Below are 20,979 nucleotides of genomic sequence, written 5' to 3'. Positions count from 1 at the left end.
AGGGGAAATGGCACGGCCTAGTACAATAGGCTGAAGGGGAAACTGAGAACACTGGGTATCTTATATAGGTGTAGAAACACTTTCTATTATAGTGGTGCTATATTCAGTGGCCAGAATCTGGTTATTTAGGCTCCCCAGAACAACTACAACAGTTGAAATTTTAGTGGCAAATAGCTCCCAGAAAATCTGCTCTCTCTCTCTCTCTCTCTCTCTGTGTGTGTGTGTGTGTGTGTGTGTGTTGGTCATACAGTAGTCGTGTGACCTGACTCTTAACCAAATAAACACATCCTTACTCCTTAATTGGCAGCGATCCAACCACTAAAATTCATACCACTGGATTATGCCAACATAAGTATGTAACAGGATTCTCTCCAGTCTTTGACTGCAAGATATAATGTTATGGGGGAGTGTTAAGTCAACAAACTCTTTCCTTCAAAATTATACCTGCCATATTTTGCAATATTAAATGGCATAATGTTTACCAAGGGGAAGATAACTCTGTAGCAAGTGCCATACACAAAAAATGCTGGAATTATTAATAATTGTATCTTATTTATTTAGTACATTTGTTTCCAACTGTTTCTCCATCATGGAACTCAGGGCAGCTTATATCTGGAGTGTCCTGTTGGCCTTCTTTCCAGGCACTGAGCATAAGCAGACTTGCCTGGCTGTAGCACAGTATCTGTACAGCGCATACCGTTTGGGATTGAAGTCATGCCTTAGGACGGTGCCATGAATTGGAATGGAAATAATGGCGAACATCAACATTCAGCATGAAGGGAGGGGTGGTTTAAAATGCAAGGAACCATTCTAGTGAGTAGAACAATTGTTATCACTGCGGCATTAGTTTAACAATTTGACAAGCACAGATTTCTAAGACTTTAAAATATTATCATTAACAAGAAGTGCTATGTTGTGGCACCACCATGAAGTGAGAACATGAGTAATACTACTTTCTTGTCAAAGCTTTCATTCCTTGCTCCTTTACAAACCAGATGGTATGCCTTAAAGAGCTTAACCCAAAGAAGTGTTCTAAGTAAAGAGATAATAACAAAAACAGATTAGGATCAGCCAGAGTTCAAAATTAAACAGCCTGAAGCAATGAAATTATTGATTTCACTATCAGTTGTTAATGGATGATTGCTTACCTGTGGCTCAAATACTGGATACCAGGTTAAAGCCCTTGTCAAAAGGCATCAGCTTATTTACCTGAATGTTTGAAAAAAAGATTCTATCGAAGATGGCAATTTTGATTTTTCTCTTAAAAAAAAGAAAAGACTTCTCAGCGTTTCCCACAACCCTATGTTTCAATCTGTTTGACTCAGAACCCTCAATCTGTCAAGTTACAGAAGCAATTTTACCATTTTAACAGTTTAGAGGAGCATTTTGCAGGACTTCATGGCAGCTCTTTCAGAGTAGCACTTCCAAGTGTCATCATACATAGCAATTTCCACAATACTGGCTCCAGTTTTATGATATGTGCAAAGCAGCTTACTCTTCCTGCCCCCTGCTAATTTATACTGATTAAGCTATAATCCTACACATGGGCTTAGCAATGGGCAATATAATGGAAAGTGGCTTTGAACAAGATGTTGATGGTGGAAGGCAGCAGAGAGGAAGCATGAATCCCTTCACATTTCTTGCCACCGCCAAAAATAAATCTCTCTCTGATTGTGAGGCAGTGAATAAGTGCATGAGTGTGTGTGTGTGTGTGCGCACACACACACACACACACAGACAGAGAGAGAGAGAGACAGAGACTGGACACTTTAGAAACTGATAAGATCCCGATACAGGAACACTGCAATCAAGAGCTATTTCTAAAGGCCATTCAAGGAAGTGCAGCAGCTGTGATGCCAATTTTGTTTGAAATGTGTACTTGAACAGCATAAAAGTTCAAAATTGATGTGAATGGAAAACTCTCCATATACAGTTTAGCCTTCCCTACCTTTTGTTCTACAGATCCTTTGGGCAACTATCCTCATTAGGCTCAGCCCATAACCCAGCATGTATGGGAATCACAGTCCAACATTTCTGGAAGGCATGTAATTCTTTGAATAAAATATATGGTCATTTTTCAATGTATCGTATATAAGAAGGCAAACTAGAGAGCCAAATAGAAAGGGATCAAGGGGGAAAAAATCCTGAATTTGTAAAAAAAATACATTATTTCTAAAGTTACAGCACCATGTCAGACAGGAATGATAGCTATGTGTCATGAACTGTTATAAGAGCTAACATGGCCATGGATACTCTTGTAAATGAATGCTGAGGTGGTAAAAAGGGGAGAAAGCCTGCATCAAAGCAAGGAAGCAGCTGTTGGATATGAACTGGAAACTGGGGGGAAAAAAAGAATGAAAAGAACTGATGCTAGGCTTTCAATAAAAATAATAAAAGGCCAAGGCCTTTTATCTTTAATTACAACCCTATCAGCTCACAAAGATGTATATTTGATAAAGCTATGGGACAATAGTGTACTAAAGTATAACTTTACATATTCCATAGGAAGTGGAGGAGTTTGAAAATGCTTTAAAATGTGGAGTCAGATGAAGATCTATACTGAAATACATTCACGTAGCAATCCTTATATTGCTCCTTTTCTTCTTCAGTCTCCAGCTAGACAAGCTTGTCATAAATCAGACCTTTTCATTCTACCTAGGCTGTAAAACACCTGCCAACCTGAAATGGAAAAGGAATAATAGATGGAGAGATGTGTGGTATCCACAGTCTAATCCTGACATATTTTGCTACTGACAAATTATGTTTTACCTCTAAGCCTTAAATACTGGTAACAATTTTTGAAAGCTATGACTTTTGTCACTGCAATGAGAAAATTACGCAGCTAAATTTACAGACAGAATATTTATTTGGTCCATGCTTTTCTTAACAAAGCCTGCCTCTTACGGCACACCTAATCCTATGGGATTTTGTCTAATGAGCATCATTCTGTGACCAACATTCCATTTACACAGAACAAAACATGAACAGAGGGTACCCATTAAATTCCACAGAGGAAATTGGTTCCTATAAGTAGAAGACGTCTGTACAGATTTGTTTGCCCACAATCATTCTCCAAATTGGGAAAAGGGAACTGCTATATGTAGCAGTTAAACATACTTATTGAAAATACTGTGAATTTAAGTCAACTTACCTATGCATTGGACCGCAGCTATTTTTCTTTGAAGCATGGAATAAATATGATTCCTTTTATATAAAATAAATGCCCATCTTACTATGAAGGTGGCTGGATAGCTGAGTTACATGCAGAGCCAGAGTTTGGGAGTTCAGTTCCCCACTGTACCTTCTGCAAGTAGAATCAGCCTGTGTGGCCTTGGGCAAGCTGCACACAGTCCCAGGATGACCCCCCAAAGAAAGGAATGGTCGACCACTTCTCTCTACCTGGAAAACCTAGAATTGACTTGACGGCACATCCTCCTCATCATTATTATCTTACAATGCGGATGGGTTACTAAGAATAGAATTGTATCTGTTCTGTTACTGTTTAATCATGAAACACTGACTCGCATTTACATGTGAAACTCTTTCTATGCAGCAGCAGCATAGTTAGATTAAAAGAAACACATCACATCTATTTGGAAATTCCAGTTCTAGCATTAAACCATGTAACGCATGCAAATTCTCTAGTACACATGGTCCCTGGAACTTAGCTCGTCCATCCTTGTGCATACAATTCTTTAGCTAAGAAGACATAATTTCTAATCTCTTAAAGCATAGTTTAATAAGATCCACAGTAGGATCTTATTTAATCTTCCTTCTTATTTAATGTTTATAAAACCTCTAGAATAAGATCAGCAGTGGCTTTCACCCAACCAAGGAAAATTAAGCACTGACAACACCTAAATGTAGCATGATTTTAGTATATGCTACACTGAAGTGGGCAACATTCAGCCCTGATGCTTCAACCCCGTTACGTTTTTAAAAAGGTTTCTTGACTCAGTAAGTCCCCTTATGGCCTTGAGAGCTATGGAGGGGGCCATTTTTGCTATGTTTCGAGGGCTCTGGAGTACCCCTGAAGCATTTAAAATACTCCATGAGTTTGGTTTAACAAAATTACATCCTTTAACCTACATTATTGGTGTGTGTGGAATGACAAATCTGAGGCTGCTATACTTTGGGCACGTCATGAGACGTCAAGACTTGCTGGGAAAGACAGTAATGCTAGGAAAAGTAGAAGGCAGAAAGAAAATAGGAGAAGACTGAGATGGACTGAATCCCTAAAGGAAGCCGCAGCCTTGAGTCTGCAGGAGCTGAGCAGGGCTGTTAATGACAGGAAATTTTGGAGGTCACTCATTCATAGACTCACTATAAGTTGGAGGCGACTTGATATAACGAAACAATGACAGATCAAGCTTTACAATGTTCCTACAGGAATGTGTAATTTCTAAATTGAACATGCCAAACACAGTTCATCACTATGTATCAGCTCCATCTACTTATTAGTCATAGATAACAAGCTGAATATGAGCCAACAGTGTGATGTGGCTACAAAAAAGGGAAATGCTATTTTAGGCTACATTAACAGAAGCATAGTCTCCAAATCCTGCATTCCCCTGTATTCGGCACTGGTTGGGCCTCATCTTGAGTACTGTGTCCAGTTCTGAGATTAGACTCAATGACTTTATAGGACCCATCCAACTTCATGATTCTATGATTATTGGTTTAAAATATTTACCATATTGCAATGTGAAGCTTTTGTTTCACTGATGTAATTAAAATAATAGGCAGAAAGTTAGAGTAGAGAGTCTATCTCTCTTTGGAAGCAAACTTTGCATGTAACACATGGGGACATTTTTATGTAAGGCACTCTCAAATACTAAATCTCTTTCCTGCATATGTGCAATTTTATGAATCTCATGAATGCTTATTACAGGATGTAGCATTCACCCTACTCATTTTTTGAACAGCACAAACTTTCAAAAAAATGCATTTAGGGTCACATTACTAGGTAGACATATCTGAGATATTGCTACAAGCGTCCTTTAATTTCCACACACTTAGGTACTTTGTCATCTTGAAGTTGTCACCAAAGGAAAAGGTGGTGTCAACTCGTCTCCAACTTTGAGTAGCGTTGCTCACAATTTTAAGACCAAAGGAAAAGGTAGTAACAGATCAGCAAAATCTTAGCCATTCTGCCACTTAGCTCAAAACAGCATGCTTCTATATATTAACACAATTCCCCAAACAACCCATTTATTTGTACACTACAGTTTTAAATACTGACCTCTGGAAAGAACTCATGAAGCATCATTATCTTACCTGAAACACCAGCATCACTGTCACTGTCATCACCTTCCAAGTTCTCATTACTTATGTCATTATTAGTGGTTGGCATGTAATCTTCAGGAGGTGGACTCACTGTATATATTTTTCTTGACGGCAGAATCATACTATTTTTCTTTTCAACTAGAAGATAAAATGACAAAAGTGCCATTTTTTACTATGGCCCCTGCATGCTTATTGAAGCTGCCTGCATTGCCCTGACAATGACAGTATGGGGTGGGAGGGGGAAGGGTTTTGCTTTCCTCGCTTGCTGAATGGACAAGTAGTACAGGAACTGACAGTTTCATATGTATCAGACAACTGTCATACCCCCATCAGTGGTGCTGAATCTAACTCGCTTTTACTTACAAGGACTCCAGATATGGGGAAAAGTCAGAATGCTAAAGAAAGGTTACAGTGCTTTATCTCTTTAATACAGCTCTTGACTATGACCATTTTTAGAGGTGCATAATTGTGCAAAGAAATAGGGAATAAACAGGGTACTAGTTTCTTCCCACTCACCTGACCAGAGGGTGGAATAAATCATAGAATTTGTTCTGATATAGCAGGACCTGTATGAGCACAATACTGTAGTATAGTCACTACATCCTCATGGCAGACACAACCAAGAGCAACTGCTAATCAATGGCACTGTGTCTCTGGCTTGCCCAGACTATTCTATTGGTAATTATTTCTGCAGGGAAAAATGTATTCCATATAAACACTGGAACTATTGTAATAATTTCTTAAAAAAAAAAAAAGTAACCTGCTGGTAACCGCTTTGTGGAGTAGAAGGTGAAACATCACTTATGTGCAATTAAAAGCACATTTCTAGAAGATGTTTTGAGGAACCTTACTAGAATGTGGCTACAAACTTTTCTATTATCTAGTAAATTTTATATCTGTAGCTACTGAGATACATAGCACAGCTCAAGGAACGCCAATGATAATGATGATGAACCCATGATGATTCCCTTGACAAAGACTTCACAGGGGACATCTGTGCTTCGGCTTTTTGAGCACAGAAAGGAGCTGATACGCCTGCTCCAAGGGACAGGAAACCACATGTTGTAGTGCTTTTTCTCTTGCTCAACAGAAGAAACAAAGGCATTCCACAGAGTTCTGGGAGGTAGCCCCCAACTCTCATTGCTTCTCTCATAACCTATCTGTATCTTTAAACAATGTCAAAATGCAAATCTGTCTCCCCTTCAAACACTACCAGAAATTCTTTACTTTTAGAGGTCAAAAAACTCCAAAAAAATAATGTCATAATATATAAACTGATTAATCATGCAGTCTGAAGAGACAGGCATCAAGTAAAAATTAATTGAAACTATCGGGTAAATTCATTTCTCAAAATTCATGCTAAACCCCTCAATCTGTTGAGTCTTGGGGCTGATTTCTCCTACCACTGTTGATTAATAATGAAGTGTTAATCAGTCCCGGAATTAATGAGAACCAAATGTGAAAGTTCTTTAGGGTATTAGAATCTATTGGACAATATTAAGCTTGCTTTTTTTTTTTTTTTTGGCTTGGGGAGCACACTTAATTATTAAACATACTGTTTTAGTTTCCAGCAAAAAAATAAAATATATAAAAAAATCATGAAGTGAAGGGAGTTGGTGAAAGGCTTTTTGGAGACACTGGCCTTGTATTTGAAAACTTCCCATAACCTTTTGGAATAAAACTAGAGGCTTGTATATTTAAACATTTTTGCTTCCTCATTCTCAAGAGAGGTGTATGTATGGAAATGAGAGCTGGACCATAGAGAAGGCTGACCGACAAAGAATTGATGCTTCTGAATTTTGGTGCTGGAGGGGACTCTTGAAAGTCCCCTGGACTGCAAGGAGAACAAACCTATCCATTCTGAAGGAAATCAACCCTGAGTGCTCACTGGAAGGACAAATCCTGAAGCTAAGGCTCCAATACTTTGGCCATCTCATGAGAAGAGAAGACTCCCTGGAAAAGACCCTGATGTTGGGAAAGTGTGAAGGCAAGAGGAGAAGGGGACGGCAGAGAACGAGATGGTTGGACAGTGTCATTGGAGCTACCAACATGAATTAGACCTAACTCTGGGAGGCAGTGGAAGACAGGAGGGCCTGGCGTGCTCTCGTCCATGGGGTCAGGAAGAGTCGGACATGATTAAACAACAACAATTCTTAAGAGCCTATGTCTTTCTGCAGGAATCACTATTTTGGATGTATTTATAGTTAAAACAATTGTACTGTTTCTCTTCCCCTGGGGCAAATGAATGTTGAAGTGCAACTATGCAGCAGCCATCTTTCTGTTTTGATTAAGCTGACCATGCATCTTATTTTACAGAGCACAATCCTTTAATTCAAGGATCAAGGTCCAATGGTATAATTTGGTATCCAACACAAATGGAATTGAGACATGATTCTTCTCTCATTCTTTCTACAACCCTTTGTAGTGCCAAAGAAGGACAACAACAAAAAATTAAACAACAACAATAACCAGCTGTCCTGATCACAATTTTAGAATGCATAGGAAGGAAAGGACATCTATTCTGGCACATGTAATGGGGTCTGGTAGACCTATAGCTGTGGATTCTTCTGTCTAACAGACTTTTATATACATTCTGGTAAAAATGGTTCAGCAGGAAGACCAGGGGCCTAAAAGCTTGAGGAACATTGGTCCTAAAGGAACATGGCTGATATTTCTTTTTTCAATACAGACAGCTTTATAAATGGTAGTGAACACAAGAGTGTATGCTGTGGAGCAGGGGTTCCCAGCTCCCGGTCTGTGGCCTTCTACCGGGCTGTGGCCTTGGTAGAACTGGGCCATGGAGACAGATCTCCCCCCCAAACACTCCCACCCACCCGCACACACGCACGTGTGTCCTGCCACCCATGTGTGCCCCTCCCATCCATGTATGAGTGTGCGTCCCGCCCCACCCCCCCGCAAGCCCACCATACCCACCCACGAGTGCGGGGGGGGTGCCCCTCCACACACGGACCCTGCCCCACTCAACCAGTCCACAGTTTGGAAAAGGTTTGGAACCACTGCTGTAGACCATCTTGACACTGATATTGTCAACATTCAGGCTGCCCTTTGCTACATAAATTTTGGCATCCTTTTTTTCTGCTGGCAACGTGGGCATTGTGAATCTTGGCATTCATAAACCAGAGTTGGACTTTTTTTTAAAAAAAAAGAACCGAATTCAAGTAAGACATAAATTTATGTATACAAGGAACACTTGTGGTCTGTGTGCTACTTTACCGTGCTGTCACAGTACTAATGTCATGAGCACACCCTAACAATCCTGTCTTGATTCTGGGTGCAAAGCCCATTCAGCTATCTAAGATCATCAGGTAAATCTAGGAAAGAATCCCTCCCAAAGCCCTGGAAAACTGTTGCCAGCCAATGCTGATAGAGATAGCCTAGATGGAGCAAAGGCGTGACTCTGTATAAGGCAGCTTCCTATGTTCCTATAGGAACAGTCCGATCTGTTAATTTATTTTGCATGGCATACAGTTTCATAATTACCACTCCAAACCAAGCAGTTTGGTTTTCTTCATTAAACTCTAGTAATTTCTGCTAAAACCTGGGGAATGCTTTTTTTAAAGGAAGTTCTTTGTTGCATTTGATTGTGGAGGAGAGTTGGAATGCATGAAGGCGCAGTATTCAAGGCTTTTGGAATGAATTTGTATAGGAAACCTTTGTCTTTTTAACACATGGTCTCATGCAGTTGGCTCCATTTATATCCCGATTGTTTTCCTCTCCTAATTCTATTAAGCAAAGGCTTGCTGCTGCTGTTAGGTGAACTACTTTTGATAATAAACCAAGAAGCCAAACATTTATCTTAGAAATGATTTATCCCATTGTTCCAGTGATGTATCTGGATTTTCAAAATATACACCTAAATTATGGTTTTATGTTTCTGATTCTAGGGCTCTTGAAGTTCTCAAGGGAAAAAATATATAGCAACAACCCATTCCATCACCTTGCAGATGCCAAATGGAGATGCATCAGCTGCTATGGTCATTTTAGATCTCTCCAGAGAAGACTGATGACATTTGAGGAGACAGAGGCCAAGCAAAAAACTGGGAGTTAAAAGGAGAAGTTCATTGATCCAAATGGAGAAACCATGACCTCAGAACATTATGAATAATCAACTATTATATTGATAGCTATGCCATGTTAGCATAATCAGCCAACAGAATACTAATTCTTGATGGAAAGGCATTTAAAATGTCATATTCTGCTCTACAATGTAATAATTACAGTCTGTTGCTCCTTCTTGCCACAGTAATTAACTGCTAAAATGAATTGTTTAATCAGTCTGCAAAAGTTGTTTATTCCATTACTGCACTGCCAAAGATTTTCTCATGAATATGCATAGACAAGATCTGCCTTCCTTGCCAATGTCCCACAGATACCCAACCCACAAAATCAGAGAAATGCTTCTGGAATATTTCTAACAGGATCCAGCAAAACCAGGATATAATCTATACAAAAGCAACTTTAGCTGTGGCTAAGGGAGGGGTGATCCACTTGTGGCCCTTGAACCCAAACACTGTTGGACTGCAACTCTCATTATTGGCTACGATAGCAAGGGAGGTGCAGTCCAACAACCTTTGGAGAATGATAGGTTTCCTTCATTTGATCTAAGACAACAGTGCTGGCAAGGCAGCAAACAAGTCCTTGTGTGCTTATAGCTCAATTCAATTGGGGGGGGGGCACAAGAAAAAAGGTCTATGTTGAACCTTAAAAACAATTTTAAAAACATAAAGATTTATTGCAACAGCAGCATATTATTGGTTCAGGCAATAAATATGCCACTCTAAAGGCATCGATCATTCATTATATTGGTGTAACAATTGGTTTCTTTCCAAGAATTTTGTATGATAGTCCATCTGATGATAAGCTTCTTCCTGCTAGAAATTTATCCTGGGGAGAACCTTCCAGTTCTAAAGAAGGGAGAATATTGGCTTCACTACCAGTTCCTGATATCTGTTTATGGCCGCATGGGGAATGCATTGGCTCTCCAGACATGACATCACTCCATCTTGCAAACAGCCGTAGGCAGCAGAGCCAGTGTTGAGGGATGATAGGAGCTGCAGTCTAGCAACAGTTGGAAGACCACACATCATGCATCGTGCATTTACAGTTTTCAAGGCAGTGTTTTCCAAATCTTTCTTTGTAGTTAATGTGTGTGCCTAGAGCATTATCTGAATAGGTAAGAACTGATGGCCAGCAAAAGGGGACTTGCTTTGCTCACCCCAAACCCATAGTTTTTCCCTAACCACTCCCACTTCAAAGGCAGTCTCACGCACATTCAGATCTACAACTGGTCTTGAAAGGCCAATTAGAAGGAAATTATCCTTGAAGAGAAGCAAAACTGCTAGGAAGGATTGGCTGGCATAGGAATTGCTTAAGGCTCCCCATGTTGCCCACTGTATTGTTCCTTTTAAATTACTTCCCCTGCCCTGAAGCATAAGTGTCCTGAAGAAATACCATATTACAAATTTGGTTTGATAGGCCTGCCCTTAGGATTCCCATCTTCTCTTCTCCTCCCCACAGCAGGGAAAATTCACTTTGATTTGCTCTGACTTGTAGTTTATCAAGTTGGGTCTCCACAGATGAAACCACTGTAGCCGTCCATATGACAATTTGCAGGAGTCAGCAGGGGCAGACTCAAAGAGCTCAGTTTGCACAGAAGCTCCAGAACTTGGAGTTTTGGAGCAACTTCCACCTAGTTGGCAACTTCCACCTCTCTTCTTTTAAAAATTATTCTCTTAAGTGCCTTGGCAACAGTGTGTTCCAGAGCTGAGCTGAAATTTTTCTTTTGAAAAAAAAAAAAAGAACTGGTTTGGGGACAAGGGACACTCAGCTTAGGGCAGTGATAGCTAACCTTTTTGAGCCTGAGTGCCCAAATGGCGACACAAAAACAAATTATTTCTTTCGAAGTGCCAACACAGCAATTAAATCTGAATACTGATGTTTTAGTTTAGAAAAAACAACTCATACAGTTGTCTGAATTAATCATCACCTTTTGTCTTCAAAACATAACAAAACTTTCAATGATACCAACACTTTTTATTGAAAAATAACCATTAACTCTACTAAATGGAAACAAATATTAAAGTAATACAAGCCAGGTAATCTATACAAACTTTAAAAATAATTATATGCATCGATGTTTGATAAAGGGCACTCAACTTGACATGCTTTTGCACAACCTGATTTTTTGATGTTGTATGCATGCTGATAATTTGTCAAACCTTGGCCCATGTGCTGTTAGTTTGAGAGCAACACATGCAGCATCCAGACAACCCAGATAGTGTGGCTGCTGACCTAGAGCCAGACATCCTGGAGAGTGAAGTCAAGTGGGCCTTAGAAAGCCTGGCTAACAACAAGGCCAGTGGAGGTGATGGCATTCCAGTTGAACTATTTAAAATCTTAAAAGATGACACTGTTAAGGTGCTACACTCAATATGCCAGCAAGTTTGGAAAACTCAGCAGTGGCCAGAGGATCGGAAAAAATCAGTCTACATCCCAATCCCAAAGAAGGGCAGTGCCAAAGAATGCTCCAACTATAATTCCACTCATTTCACACTCTAGCAAGGATATGCTCAAAATATTACAAGGTAGGGTTCAGCAGTATGTGGACCAAGAACAACCAGAAGTACAAGATGGATTTTGAAGGGGCAAAGGAACTAGAGACCAAATTGCTAACATGCACTAGATTATAGAGAAAGCCAGAGAGTTCCAGAAAAACATCTACTTCTGCTTCATTGACTACACAAAAGCCTTTGACTGTGTGGACCACAGCAAACTATGGGAAGTTCTTAAAGAAATGGGACTGCCTGACCACCTTATCTATCTCCTGAGAAATCTCTATGTAGGACAGGAAGCAACAGTTAGAACTGGATATGGAACAACTGATTGGTTCAAAATGGGGAAAAAGTACGACAAGGCTGTATATTGTCCCCCTGCTTATTTAACTTATATGCAGAATACATCATACGAAAGGCAGGACTGGATGAATCCCAAACCGGAATTAAGATTGCCAGAAGAATTATTAACAACATCCGATATGCAGATGATACCACTCTGATGGCAGAAAGTGAGGAGGAACTAAAGAACCTTGTAATGAGGGTGAAAGAGAAGAGTGCAAAACATGGTCTGAAGCTCAACATCAAAAAAAAAAAAAAAAAAAAAAAACTAAGATTATGGCCACTGGTCCCATCACCTCCTGGCAAATAGAAGGGGAAGATATGGAGACAGTGATAGGTTTTACTTTCTTGGGCTCCATGATCACTGCAGATGGTGACAGCAGCCATGAAATTAAAAGATGCCTGCTTCTTGGGAGGAAAGTGATGACAAACCTAGACAACATCTTTAAAAGCAGAGACATTATCTTGCCGACAAAGGTCCGCATAGTCAAAACTATGGTTTTTCCAGTAGTGATGTATGGAAATGAGAGCTGGACCATAAAGAAGTCTAACCGCCAAAGAATTGATGCTTTTGAATTGTGGTGCTGGAGGAGACTCTTGAGAGTCCCCTGGACTGCAAGGAGAACAAACCTATTCATTTTGAAGGAAATCAACCCTGAGTGCTCACTGGAAGGGCAGATCCTGAAGCTGAGGCTCCAATACTTTGGCCATCTCATGAGAAGAGAAGACTCCCTGGAAAAGACCCTGATGTTGGGGAAATGTGAAGGCAAGAGGAGAAGGGGACAACAGAGGATGAGATAGTTGGACAGTGTCATTGAAGCAACCAACATGAATTTGACCCAACTCTGGGAGTCAGTGGAAGACAGGAGGGCCTGGCATGCTCTGGTCCATGGGGTCATGATGAGTCGGACACAACTTAATGACTAAACAAAAGTCTGGAGACAGACACCTTCTGTTGCAGTTCCAAAAGTGTGCTTCAGCATGACAGCAAAAAATATCCCAGAGTCGGTGCAAGGACACAGCCCTGTTTCACTCCGCTTCAGATGTCAAAGGGATCTGAAGTTGAGCCATCAAAAACTACAGTACCCTTCATTTTCTCATGAAAGGATCTGATGATGTTAAGGAGTTGAGGTGGACCTCCAATTTTGGGAAGTATTTTAAAAAGGCCTCCCCTACATTGAGCTTTATATCATGTGCTCACCCACTTTATATTTCAATTTATCTGTGCCCAATCCAACTAAATTGCAGGGTAAAGGGTCTATATTTTTGCCCCAGATTCCACCTAAAGGAGATATGAAGGAGTATTTTATTTTATTTTATTTTATTTTATTTATTTATTTATTTATTTGATTTATACCCCACCTATCTGGACTACTCGTACTGGAGTACTGCTAGGGCCTTTGCCAACAAGGCTATGCAGGCTTTAATATTTCAAACCTAAAAAGCATCCTTCACAGCTTTAGGTGTCAAGCAAAAACTCCTGTTTAAAACTGTCTTTCAGGTTTGTTTTGTTTCAAAATATATAAAGAAAAAGTGAGCTTGAATCCAAAGAATAAATGTACCAAATGCTCTATGCAGGAATAAAACTATGCACACAACAGGATATACTTCAGAAACCACATGTACAGGGCTGTGACTGAGTCATATCTATTATCCTCTGATTTTCCTCTATACTTGACCAATTTGCTTGGCAAAATTAAAGGAACACATATTTTAATGAGCAAAGGAAAAAGCGAATGGTGCATGAAAACCTAGGAAACAGGAACAGCATCCACATTCTTTCCATCACGTCAAACATGAGCCCATGTAAAAAAAAGTAAGATGTATGTGTCACTCAGTGCTGGAATTTAATTAATCTTGAAAAAAAAGAGTAAGAATGTGATAGAAAGAAAAGGAAGTATATCCTCTTCATAAAAACATTTGTATCATGGACAGACAAACAGCAAAACCACAAGTTATTCAAGAAATAGCATTTGAACCCAACACGAGTTGTACAGTTTTATGTCCTTCCAAAGAGACAGCATGAAATGTACTGTATATGATACAACTGAAGGGGTTCCCAATCCTGGCTATTCTAGCACAGCTAGTGGGGAAGGCTTCTGGGAACTGCAGTCCAAGAACACTGGGGTGCACAAGGTTGGGAACCACTGCATTACTGTGTTTAACATCCATGTTCATTTTGCCCAACTCTTCCTCAGTTACTTTTAAACTCTTCGGTACATACGGATCAGTAACTGAAGACTGCACTTCATAGTGTAGAAGTAATAGACATCTAGTTTTAATAGGAAATTATCAAAGGTGATTTTTTTACAGTACAGTTAGGCAGATGTTTGCTGGCTGTTTAGCATAACAAGGTTACACCTTTCCATATTAAGTTTTAAACTCATATTCATTTGCATTTGTTGGTCAATTCATAACGTGTATTCCCTATGCAATGCTGAAGATGAAAAAGAAAAGTTAAACAAAATGGTAGTACAATAATTTGACATTAAAACCCTGCACAAAGAAATATGCATGGTGACATTTTAACCCTTTCCTTGTATCTTCTAAAAATAAATGGTCTTATCACATCCCTATCTCTTGTTTGTCTTCTTTGTATGGGTGCAACCACATTTAAAAAGCACACTATTTTTGTTTAAGCCCTACAACATCCTATGCTTTCTGACAGAAAGCATACTGCCAGTCTGAGGATTGCATTACCTGGTGAACTAGAAGATCCTTCCAAAGCTGGCAGATTCACAGGATCTTCCTGGCCCAGCTTTGAAACTGAAGTTCTCAGAACTGCACTGCTCTCTGGATCTGAAGAAAGTGCATCAGGAGGAGCAGGAAAGAGCTTCTCCAGGACCTTCTTTCTGAACACTAAAAAAGATGGTGATAAAACAAATTCATCTGTTACAGCTGATTTATTTATAACTTGAAACAGATGCTTCATCATTACATTCAAAGAGAGCCGAAGAGAGAATGAAGGGGATGGGATACAGTAGAGTCAAAGTTTGTGGGTCAAGGTCTCTTTTGGCAAAATAAGTACACCAGTGACAGAAACAAAACTGTGCACAGGATTCCTGTCCAGGGCTCTGCAGTTGTACCATTCCTCTAATAGAAGTTCCATTTACCTCTGTTACCCACGCTGAGGGCCCAAGTATGTGTTACAACCTGTTTTATAGCTGGTACAAAAAGGCTGCCTATCCCAGTTCCTCCCATAATGTCATTTCTTGGCAGTGACATGGATGCCCTCAGAAACAGTGTCTATTGTGGATTGTGCTCACTTGGGATCATGTGTGTGCATGTACGCGTGTGCAAACATACATAAGCTTGACCCCAACTGTATCTTTCTTCTGACATTAGTGAAACCTGATATGAGGTTCCAGAAAGAAGAAGGAATAGGCCACGGGGTCCCCAATATTCCACAAATGTAAGAGTGGCTGATACCTTTTATTCATGGATTAAATCCACTTCCTCAAACTAAGCACACCTCCTTCATGGACAGTGTGGAAAAAATTGTAAATAAAATGAAATAAGGTGAGTTCCCTTCTCTCCAACTCACCTGAGTTCCCTTCAGTATCAGGGAAACCCTTTTGAGCAGGGTTTTGAGAGGAGCACAGAGGTCTATGGGTGAGAGTAAGTAGAGTCCTACTGTACTGACAGAAGTACATATGCTGGAGGAATAGAGGACTAAATTCTTTGTTAGAACATCAGGGCCAGCATCCATCTCATGTTCAGTATGAGATAAAAAGTAAAAGCAGGCTCTCTCTCTCTCTCTCTCTCTATACACACACACACACACACACACACACACACACACACACACACACACACACACACACACACACACACACACACACACACACACACACACACACACACACACACACACAGAGCAGCAGCAGAACTGAAGATACTTCATGCCAAAAAAAGGATAAAGGAAAGTGCATATTATAGAAAGAGAAAAGATAATCTGTTTCTTGAGGCAAATATCTCCAGTTTTACAAATTACAAGAGTGTGACTCTAATGGTAAAAGTCCTTTGGTACATTTGTAAGATGGGGCAAACCCTGTGTCTATACAGTGGTGCCTTGAGTTACGAAGTTAATTGGTTCCAGAAGATGGTCATAACTCAAGTTGGTTGTAACTCAAATCACCATTTCCCATAGGAATACTTTGAAACCCCATTAATCCGTTCCAGCCGGGGGAAAAAAACATTGGGAAAAAAAACACTGCAAGACCCATCGGAAATGCGATTAATCTGTTCCGGTGGGGGGAAAAACCCACCGAAAAACAAACACTGCAAGACCCATCACAGCACAGAAACATAACACACACCCCAGCCCAAACCCACGCTGCAAAACCTTGTACGCACTCAGAACAGGCATTTTAAAAAGCAGAAAGCAATACCAGGCAGTCTACAAAATTGGAAGCCCTGCTACTACACCATGTGTTGAAAGCTGGACAGAAGACCTCATATATCTGGCCATGCAAATAAAAACGGCATGTCACAGCAAAGAGGAGATGGAAAAAATGAAAATACACCAAGGGCTTTCCTAGCATTGTTCAATGATTGATCTAGATAGATATGAAATGGCAAAACTGCTAGACTGAGGTCACCTTCCATGTCTCCCCAGTTATTTCTGTCCCTCTTTGCTGCCTGTTATGCATTTTGTCCTTTGTCTGTTCTCATATGATTGTAAACAGGAATGACCTGTATACGATGCAGAAGCAGTTTTAGTAGCCGATATACCCTATGTATCAGGTTACCAAGTAGGGGAGGGGAGGAAAAAGCTGGGGAAGACTGGGTGAGCTAGGGTCAACAAAAGGTTTTGCTATATCTGAAAGCACAAGTCACACTTACTGTTTATATAAAAATCTACAACTGTCAAGACAGATCAAAAACTGCTATTAATATCTTTGTATTTTTGTTATTTCGGTCCATTTTTTGTAAAAGATGCTACTGTATCAAATGTTCTTTCATTGTAATGTCACACATGTTCATGCAGTGAAGTCAGAGCTGTGAGGAATAGGCTGCAAGAACATCCTTATGTTAGTTTTGAGAGAGAGAGAGAGAGAGAGAGAGAGAGAGAGAGAGAGAGAGAGAGAGAGAGAGAGAGAGAGAGAGAGAGATGACATATGTGCCTTATCAGTGGCCTACTCTAAATACCCAGTAAAATTATTGCCCAAGGACAAAAATGCTCTCCAAGAGTTTTCAAAAATCCTTGAGTTGTATCTAGGTAAGAAATACATTTTTGACCTCTTCCACATCTTCCTCAGTATTCAGACCCAAGGCACAATTGTCATTGTTTGTGGAAATGGTACATAAATTGCCTTAGTAGGTTTGGAGAACTGATTATGTCAAGAACAAGTTGGGTATCTTTGACCTTTGAACACTGATTTAGGTACACTTGTAGGCAGACTTCTGCAAGATTCTATGTAAAGGTGTTACCACGTGGGATAAGTAGAGACAGCAGCCTTCAAGGGAGAGAAGAGAGGGAAAATTGCACAACAACGACTATTACTCTGATGAAGAAAATATCGCATCATTCATTCATTCATTCATTCATTCATTCATTCATTCATTCATTCATTCATTCATTTATTTATTTATTTATTTATTTATTTATTTATTTATTTATTTATTTATACCCTGCCTATCTGGCCCACCGGACCACTCTAGGCAGCTTCCAATATAAAATCAGATAATAAAAACATAGACAGATACATAATAATCAAACAGCAACAGCAGTGAAATAAAGAAGGAAAAGTAAGAGAGAAATCAAGAATTGGCTGGAGGGAAGGCCTGGATAAATAACCATGTTTTTAGTTGGGTTTTAAAGGTGCCCAGCGTGGGGGCCGCGCGAATCTCCGGAGGGAGATTATTCCAGAGTCGAGGAGCCACCGCCGAGAAGGCCCGGTTTCGTGTTTTCTCCTTCCGGGCCTCTCTCGGCATCAGGCTCCTCAGCCTCACCTCCTGACTCGTGCGGGTGATCCGGGTAGACCCTGGTGGGAGGAGGCATTCCACCAAATTTATTTATTTATTTATTTATTTATTTATTTATTTATTTATTTATTTATTTATTTATTTATTTATTTATTTATTTATATTTATTTATTTATTCATTCATTCATTCATTCATTGATGGATGGATGGAATTTCTATACCACCCCATGAATGCACATCACTATTCTAGGAGGCCCACATAAAAAAACAAGATAAATACAGTATAAATCACAACGAAGCATAAAATATTGCCAAAAATCTGGCATAAGCTCAGAAGGTGCAAAGAGTTAGAGAAGTGGAACAGAGATGGAAAATTTCAAAAGAGAATGTCTTCCAAAGCCTTCCATAAGAGAAGTGCCTTCAGCTGCCTCTTAAAACTTGGGAGGAAGAGGGTCAGGTGTAGCTCAGCAGGGAGGCAATTCCACAGGGATGGTGCCACCACCAAGAAGGCTTGATTTCTTGTGGATGATTTCCTGGCCTCCTTCAGCATAGCCACCTGGAAGAGCATCGCCTGAGAGGATCTAGGTAATCTCTGACACATAATGTGATCCAAACCATGAAGGGCTTTAAAGGTTAGCATTGATACCTTGAACCTGACCTCGAACACAAGCGGAAGCAAGTGCAAGTGAATCAGGACTGGGGAGATGTGAACAAATCTGACCACACGTGCCACCAGTTGGCTGCACATTCTGGACCTGACGTAGTCTCCAGGTCAGCCTCAAAAGTAGAGTCTCATGTAGAGACTACTGCAGTAGTTGATCCTAGAGATCACCAATGCATGAAACAAAATCCTGAGGACTCTGTCATCTAGGTAGGGGCAGAGCTGGACAATGAGCCTCAGCTGATTAAAGGCTGTCCTGGACACAGCTGCATCTTGGGAATCCCAGGAAAGAGTCAAGTCCAGGAGAACACCCAGGTTCTGGACTATCCCTAAGCAGGGGGTCTACACCATCTACCTAAGGGAGGATATCCCTTAACCTATCAGAGGGACCACCCTCCCAGGAGGGTAATCTCTGTCTTATCTGGGTCCAGTTTGAGCCCACCTATCCCATTCTAGTCCTGAAACCAAACACTGCTCCAGTGCCTGGATAGCACCCACTGCAGAGGTGGAAAAGGAAAGATACAGTTGGGTATCATCAGCATACTGATGACACCGCACCCCAAATCTCCAGATGACCTCCAGACCCAGCTAAGTAACTAACTCAACCCCCACCTTCAAGAGCCTGTTCAGAAGGATACCATGGCTGAAAGCATCAAAAGCTGCTGAGAGATCCATCTAAAGCAACAGGAAACAAGTTCCCTTGTCAGCCGCTCATAAAAGGTCATCCTGCAGCTTGACCACTACTGTCTCAGTACTGTGGCATGGTCTGAATCCAGACTGGAATGGATCTAGGCAGTTTTCCTCCTCCAGGATGACGGGAGCTGCTCCAAAAACTAGTTGTTTCCTTTAACCATGTTACTACTTACAGTTGGTCTTTAAAATTCTTTTCACTTTACCTTTTCCCTCTCTTTGCTTATGCCTGGTTTTGTGTTTTCTTGCTGGAATGTTTGCAGAACTGAACACCAAACAGAGGCTATAAATTATGGCACATATGAAATGCAACCAGACACCACTGACTCTTAGGAGTTCAGCGTGAATATTTTACAATGTTAACCTCTGTTTTCCACCTAGTATGTCTCAAGAAATGGGTTATGAAGGTCCATGAAAGCTTACATTAAGATACAATCCTTAGTTTTTAAGCTGCCTAAATACTTTTTTTATTTTTCTTTTAGTTTTGCTTGATATGCTTCCACAGACTAACACAGCTACCTCTTCTAAAATGTCAAAGACTAAGATGTCCCTCACTCCCCTCCCCACTAACAGCAGATCTGTGACAGATCATAATTACCTTAATGGCAACTATAAAGGTCTTTCTAATCTGCCACACAAAGTGTATATCCACTATGACACTTCACTGGGCACCAACTGAGTGTATCCCACAGATTGTTGGCTGACATATTGGTCTCTGCTCAGAAAGCTCCTCAATTTCTATTAACAACAATAATTTCTATCAACATTAAGTGAGAATCAACTTCTACTGTTAATAGAAGCTGATTTTCACTTAATGGTGATACTTCCAAGATCTACCTGTACAGTACTCAGTAGTGATTTACCAGTCCCTCCATGTACTCGGACTGGGCAGAGTGCCCAAGGCCACACAGGTAACAGAGCACATAACCCCATTAGTCCCACACACAATCTTAGCTGGCTTCCCTTCTGTAAAACACAGTGGGGATCTGAACTTCCAGCCAAGTGCTCTAACTATACCAGCACCCTTCTCAGTTTTCCAGCTACTTTTAAAACACTGGATTTGGGTCACTGTCTCAATTTCCTCACCATCCATCAGATACTGAGGAGAGAAGTAACAATTACTTCATGAAGACAAGATAGTCTTTTTTTTATTTTTTTTATTTTTATTTATTAAATTACACAACATAAACCTACTATCACAAAAAAAAATACAATTACATATCACATTAGTGCCACCATCACCCTCAGGGCTAGCATTAAATTTCATTCAATCCATTTTCTCTCCAAAATTTCATTGTTTCTTCCCTTGGTGTATACCCTTCCCTCTCCGAAATACATATTCTGAGAATACATTCCATATTTTCTTAAAAATCATTATTTTTGATAGGCCTCCTGTTATTTTCAGATCACATGTCAGTTTACCATTAATTGCCATATCCCATAGTTCTATATACCATTCCTCTAAATTGAGTTGATGGTCATTTTTCCAGTTTCTTGCAA

The 20,979-nt window shown here is 40.2% G+C and overlaps 1 protein-coding gene across 4 annotated transcripts in view; it reads right to left on the bottom strand.

Annotated features, from left to right (window-relative positions):
• ERICH1 (glutamate rich 1) overlaps window positions 1-20,979 on the bottom strand; it is a 94,681-nt gene that overhangs the window by 58,749 nt on the left and 14,953 nt on the right. For 3 of the 4 annotated variants that reach the window (XM_073000795.2, XM_073000797.2, XM_020782635.3), the window contains exons 2-3: window positions 14,901-15,059; window positions 5,278-5,424 (exon numbers count right to left, since the gene is read on the bottom strand). In XM_073000795.2, coding sequence (XP_072856896.2) covers window positions 5,278-5,424; window positions 14,901-15,059 — 306 coding nt within the window. The remainder of the gene's footprint in view (window positions 1-5,277; window positions 5,425-14,900; window positions 15,060-20,979) is intronic. The other variant, XM_073000792.2, reaches the window with a different exon arrangement.

The sequence above is a fragment of the Pogona vitticeps genome, chromosome 1, assembly GCF_051106095.1.
Source record: "Pogona vitticeps strain Pit_001003342236 chromosome 1, PviZW2.1, whole genome shotgun sequence".
Lineage (NCBI taxonomy): Eukaryota > Metazoa > Chordata > Lepidosauria > Squamata > Agamidae > Pogona > Pogona vitticeps.
Note: the sequence above shows the minus strand (reverse complement) of the source record. Positions and strands in the feature narration are given on the sequence as shown.